The following is a 5,989-nucleotide window of genomic DNA, read 5'->3' as shown; positions in this document are numbered from 1 at the left end:
ATATATATATATATATATATATATATATATATATATATATATATATATATATATATATATATATATATATATGATAATAAAAGAAAATAAACAAACATGGTTACATTTTATTTTTTTTATTTTTTTTGCTAGAAAATTTACTGAGAACCCCCAAACATGCATCATGCATTCTGTATGCTGGCCGATTGATCGATTATGAAAATAGTAATCAATTAATTTTTCAATATGTGTGTGTGGATATATATATATATATATATATATATATATATATATGATTATACAAGAAAATAAACTAACACGTCATGATTTCACCACCCAACATGTGATCTTTCAAAAATATTCCCGTCTATGAGTCATGATCACGTGCCCTGTACGGAAACACCCCATTTCCCATCCCCACCGATGCCCCGCCCACCCCAGCATCTCCGGATTGCACAAGAATGTAAGGGGACCTAGGAAGGGGAGTGGCTACGTCTGGGAAAGGGGCGGGATCGTTTTGATGGCCCTCGTTGCTTGGGAACAACGTGACATCATGTATTATGGCTGCGGGTGAGAGATATAAGAAGGATGCGCTGGATTGAGGAGCACACACTGATCGCACATTGCGGAGAGGACTTGGCTGAGGTCTTGAAGGCGGCGATCACTTCTAAGTCATACCGACCTTCATGGGAAGCGGCCGTGTAAATGCGTGTTAAGGTAAGCGGGGCTCCTGGCGGTAGATCACCTACATTGATGGTCCTGATCGCAATGACCGATCATCTCCTTGTCTTCCAACAGAGAACACAGGACGCCAGCTGCGGCGACATCGCTAGCCCGGGCTCCATCAAGTCCTCCGAATTCATCGCAGAACCTCCCTGGGCCCTCTGAGAGACAGCCGGTCAGTGACTTCACATTCAACCAATAGAAAGTAAACTTCCATTCACGCTCCGATTCGATCAAAGTTAGTTGATTGGTCAGAACAGAATATGATCAGTCAGCAGCACAGAGATCCTTTGAAACCCCATCCAATTAGATTGGGAGATACCATGCTTGGAAACAGAGATTTGCTTCTTAACAATTGATCGACCCCCACTTCTCTGTATGTGGGTTATTATTGATTGATTGGGCTGTCCATTATAGATTGATGATTCCTATCAGAAGAGATCGATTTGAGAAAAGAAATCAATCATTTATCTTAGTGCGCTTGGTCACCATTAGTCTGACACTTCAGCTATTTCAGGAGGTCACCTGATGTCTGGCAGGTCAGATTTCAGATGGCTTCTGAGTCTTAGGAAAGATGGTTTTTGCCTCCATACTATAAATGGGAAAATGACGTATTTATTTTTCCATCGAATCAACATAAAAATGATGAAGTGTGCGGGATTTCACAGGAGAATGTGGAATCAGTCCAATGCTGCATCTGTCTGCCATGTCTTTTTAAGATGAGCGATCGACGACAGCTGATCGCTCAGCCTTAGGTCTTCAGTGAGCCTGTGACTGTCAGCTACCAGTTCTGCGTTCTGCCTCTTCAGCACTCCCTGGAGCAATGGACTGTGGAGGGGGTTGGGAGAGGCTGGCTCAGATTCCCAGCGGCTTGCTTAGGATTCACACTTAGCTGTTTGGAGTCGCGGGACGTGTTTGCAATGCCATTAGGTCTTAATGGCACCCAAATGCCGCGTCACAAATCTTGCAAACAAATTTGCAGGACTTTTGGGTGATACGCATCCCGGCTTTTTTTTTTTTTTTTTTTTTCCCAGTGTGGCAAAATCACACCGCGTTTGGGGTGCCATTAAAAAGTAATGGCATCGCAAAGGCGTCCATCGTTTTGCCGCCATTTGAAGTCGCAGGCAGAATTGCATTAATTCCCAATGCCTAGGTGTGAATGGGGCATAAGAGGTTAAGCCTGCTGCCGGGCAGGCATCTGGGGGCATCCTAACATTAACCAGTTCCAGCCCAAAGATGTCATATGAGGTCTTTGACTTTCAGTGGGAATATCTGAATGATGCCTGCAGCTACAGGCATCCTTTTAGATATCCTCGTCTTCAGCCCGCAATTCTGTGCACCATAAGAACGATCATATTGGCAGTTCTGCCGCTTGATCGTTCTTACAGACGGGAGGGGACAAATTTGTGGGAAACATTTTTATAGGCAGTGGTATGGAAATGAAAATTGACACTCCTTTGCTGTGTGCTGTAGTTCCAGCACTCTTTAGTCTCTCCCCTCCTCCTCCATATTTTTTTTTTTTTTTTTTTTTTTAGTCTTTCAACAATGTGTCCACTCCAGATCTAGTTTTCTGTATGTTTCCCTTTCTAGTGTAGTTTAAGTTTTTTCTAATCTGCAATGTCCTTCTTTTGCAGTCTGTTGCATACTTCAATACCACCTGTTTAGAAGAGTTTGGTAAGACTCCCATTCGAGCGACATAATGGCCCGATACATCCAGGAATCAGACTTCACCATGGTGGAGGAAGGCTTTGCTGCCAGAGATTTGATGGAGGAAATCATTAATGATGTCTCCCAGACTGTAAGTATCCTGTAAGCATTTGCTTGCTATCCATTTCTTTTACACTCATTCTTAAGTGAAATATTTAAACCAATAACCCACTAGATGTATTTTAAAGCTGAAGTGTAGGTATGCATGTGTCCACCTGGCCAATCCACGTGGAAGATAGAAACTTCTGTAGTGGACAACGCTACTACAGGGATTGCTGCTAACTTCTGGGTCCCGTGCCGATCCGCTGCCTACTGAACACAGGATTTTTTTTTTTTTTGACACCTATGCCAAGCAAGCAAACCTGTGTACAGAAAGCGGCAGGGTGGCTGCTTGGCACGGGACCCAAAAGCTAGTGGTGGTCACTGTAATAGCGACATCTGCTACATTGATTTTCAGCCTCTACAGGTATGGCACATAAATACTTGCTTTGGTCCAAGCTGGACCAATGTTACAGCATTTTATTTAGACAAACCATATTGGGGTATAATTCCCAAATGCCTTGTGTAATGCTGTTATTGTAATAAAGCGTTACACTTTATTACTTCCACGTTCCTGTGTTTTAACCTTTCAGATATGTGGTGCAATAATCCAAACAACTCAAGTATAATAATCAAAGGGAGATAGATATTTTTATAGACTTTGCTACTAAATAATGCATGCCAATAAATTTTGGGTGGTCTTTACAAACACATTGCCATGTTTTGCGATCACCAAAATATGATCCATTGATCTTTACGTATATTTATCTTAATGGATAACTCAAGGCAGTATATTAAACAATGTAAAGTTGATACTGATATATAATTTGCTAATAGTCAGATAAGTGAACACCATTAAAGTCTATGGGACACGAACCTGAATAATCAAAAGTGCTAATTTTAAAGGCTTATATGCAAGTTATTCTCATAAAAAGTGTTTGGGGACACCCGGGTCCTGCCCAGGGGACATGTATCAATGCAAAAAAGTTTTAAAAATGGACGTTTTTCAGGAACAGTGATTTTAATAATGCTTAAAGTGAAACAATAAAATGAAATATTTCTTTTAAATATCGTGCCTGGGGGGGTCTCCTTAGTCTGCCTGTAAAGTGGGCGCATTTTTCCCGTGTTTAGAACCATACCACAGCAAAATGACGACATTTCTAAAGGGGGAAAAAAGTAATTTTAAACTGATCACGGCTGTAATGAATTGTCAGGTCTTGGCGATATAGGTAAAACTCATTGTTAAAAAAAAAAAAAAACAAAAAAAACGGCATGGGTTGCCCCAGACCATTACCAGGCCCTTTGGGTCTTATATGAATATTAAGAGGAACCTCAAACGGGGGGGGGGGGGGGCCTTCAGATCTGGTATGGAAATTTTAAGGGGATCCCTGTGCCAAATTATCCATACCAGACCCTCATCTGAGCACGCAACCTGGCAGGCCACAGGAAAGGAGGGGAACAAGAGAGCGGCCCCCTCCCCTCATGAACTGTACCAGGCCACATCTCGTCAACATGGGGAGGGTTCTTTGGAGTAGCCCCCCAAAGCACCTTGTCCCCATGTTGATGGGGACAAGTGCCTCATCCCCACAACGCTTGCCTGGTGGTTGTGGGGGTCTGCGGGGGGCTTTTCGGAATCTGGAAGCCCCCTTTAACAAGGGGACCCCCCCATATCCCGGCCAACCCTCTTATGTGAATTGTTAACATGTACATTGTACCCCACATAATTTTTTTTTTTTTTTGTTCCCCTTAATATTCATACCAACCAGACCCAAAGGGCCTGGTAATGGGGGGGGGGGGTACAACCCAAGCTGTGTGGGGTATTGTTGTGTGGTGGTTTTTTTTTTTTTTTTTTCTCTCTCTTCTCCTCCAGTGAGTTTTATCTACATTGCCGAGACCTGACAATTCATTACTGCCGCAATCTGTTTTAAGTTACTTTTTTCCTTTAGAAATGTCGTCATTTTGCTGTGGTACTGTTCTATACATGGGAATACTGCGCCACTTTACAGGCAGACTAAGCATTATTTATTATTATTATTATGGCTGTGAGTGTTGATCAGTGTGTCCTGTCAGGTGGGGGGCAGTACCCCTGTCAGAACACAATAGACTCAGCAGGGTAGCAGGCTTAGCCTAGCATGTTGTAGCAAAGCCTATTTTTAAGATGGAAATCTTAAGCGGTTAGGCTTCCTCTTTCATTATTTACAGAATTTCCTGTAATTTTAATTTCTTAAATGCCCAAAGTAATATTTCAATGAAGTTATTGTAAACCGAACAAATTTCAATGGCCTTTTCTCCCTTGATATTTACTATAAATTTTTTTTTTTTTTTGCAGGAGGACAGAGATGCTTTCTTTGTCGCAGATCTGGGGGATGTAGTGAAGAAACATATCCGTTTCCTGAAGGCCCTACCTCGTGTAAAACCCTTCTATGCTGTCAAATGCAACAGCAGCAAAGGTGTGGTGCAGACTCTGGCTGAACTGGGTGCTGGATTTGATTGTGCCAGCAAGGTAATTCTGGATTTTTGTGTTTGTGAACAAACGATAAAGATACATGAGTATTGCATTACTGTTTGCCACAAATGTCTGTTTTTAAATTTTTTTTTTTTTTTTTTTTTTTTTTTTTTTTTTTTTTTTCAGACTGAGATTGAGCTAGTCCAAAGCATTGGTGTGACATCAGAAAACATTATTTATGCCAATCCTTGTAAGCAAATATCCCAAATTAAGTATGCTGCTAAAAACGGTGTCCAGATGATGACCTTTGACAATGAAGTGGAGCTATCCAAGGTTTCACGTAATCACCAGAATGCCAAGTATGTACTTACCATGGTATTATCCGAATGAATTGGTCAAAGCTGCTTTGTGTTATTTTCATAAAAAATGTGACCCAGAAAGCTGATGCAGAAAATTTTATCACTAACAGGATGGTATTGCGCATAGCTACAGATGACTCCAAGTCTTCTGGACGCCTCAGTGTAAAGTTTGGTGCTCCCCTAAAGTCATGTAGACGCCTTCTTGAAATGGCCAAGAACCTCAATGTTGATGTTATTGGTGTCAGGTAAGTTGATTGTGGGAACCTACATTATACACTTTTTTTTCCCTACTTTTGATGTTTGGCCAGATTTTCAATTAAAAACTTTTTATTTCAGCTTTCACGTGGGCAGTGGATGCTGTGATTCCAAGGCATATGTGCAGTCTATTTCAGATGCTAGACTAGTCTTTGAAATGGCATCTGAGTTTGGATACAAGATGTGGCTGCTGGACATCGGTGGTGGATTCCCAGGGGACAGATGATGCCAAAGTTCGATTTGAAGAGGTAAGAAATAGATTTTTCACAGCACTTGACATATATTAGAAATTGTTTTTAAAAGGAAAGGGGAGATGATAACCAGCTTGTCTTTCTACAACAGATTGCAGCTGTGATAAATCCAGCACTGGACTTGTACTTCCCAGAAGGTTCTGCCGTAGAGATAATCGCTGAGCCAGGACGATACTACGTAGCATCTGCTTTCTCTTTGGCTGTAAACGTCATCGCCAAGAAGGTGGTGC

The 5,989-nt window shown here is 41.6% G+C and overlaps 1 protein-coding gene across 1 annotated transcript; it reads left to right on the top strand.

The window, feature by feature from the left end:
• Positions 1 to 476: 476 nt before the first annotated feature.
• On the top strand, positions 477 to 5,989 carry AZIN2 (antizyme inhibitor 2; the record flags this gene model as incomplete). Its single annotated transcript, XM_073615337.1, is given in 9 exon segments — positions 477 to 696; positions 778 to 877; positions 2,337 to 2,500; positions 4,778 to 4,951; positions 5,081 to 5,253; positions 5,364 to 5,498; positions 5,590 to 5,731; positions 5,733 to 5,756; positions 5,851 to 5,989. Coding segments are annotated over 7 exon segments (886 nt in total), but the record flags the coding sequence as incomplete, so codon positions are not given.

Source organism: Aquarana catesbeiana, linkage group LG02 (genome assembly GCF_042186555.1).
Source record: "Aquarana catesbeiana isolate 2022-GZ linkage group LG02, ASM4218655v1, whole genome shotgun sequence".
NCBI lineage: Eukaryota > Metazoa > Chordata > Amphibia > Anura > Ranidae > Aquarana > Aquarana catesbeiana.
This window is presented reverse-complemented; position numbering and strand designations above follow the sequence as displayed.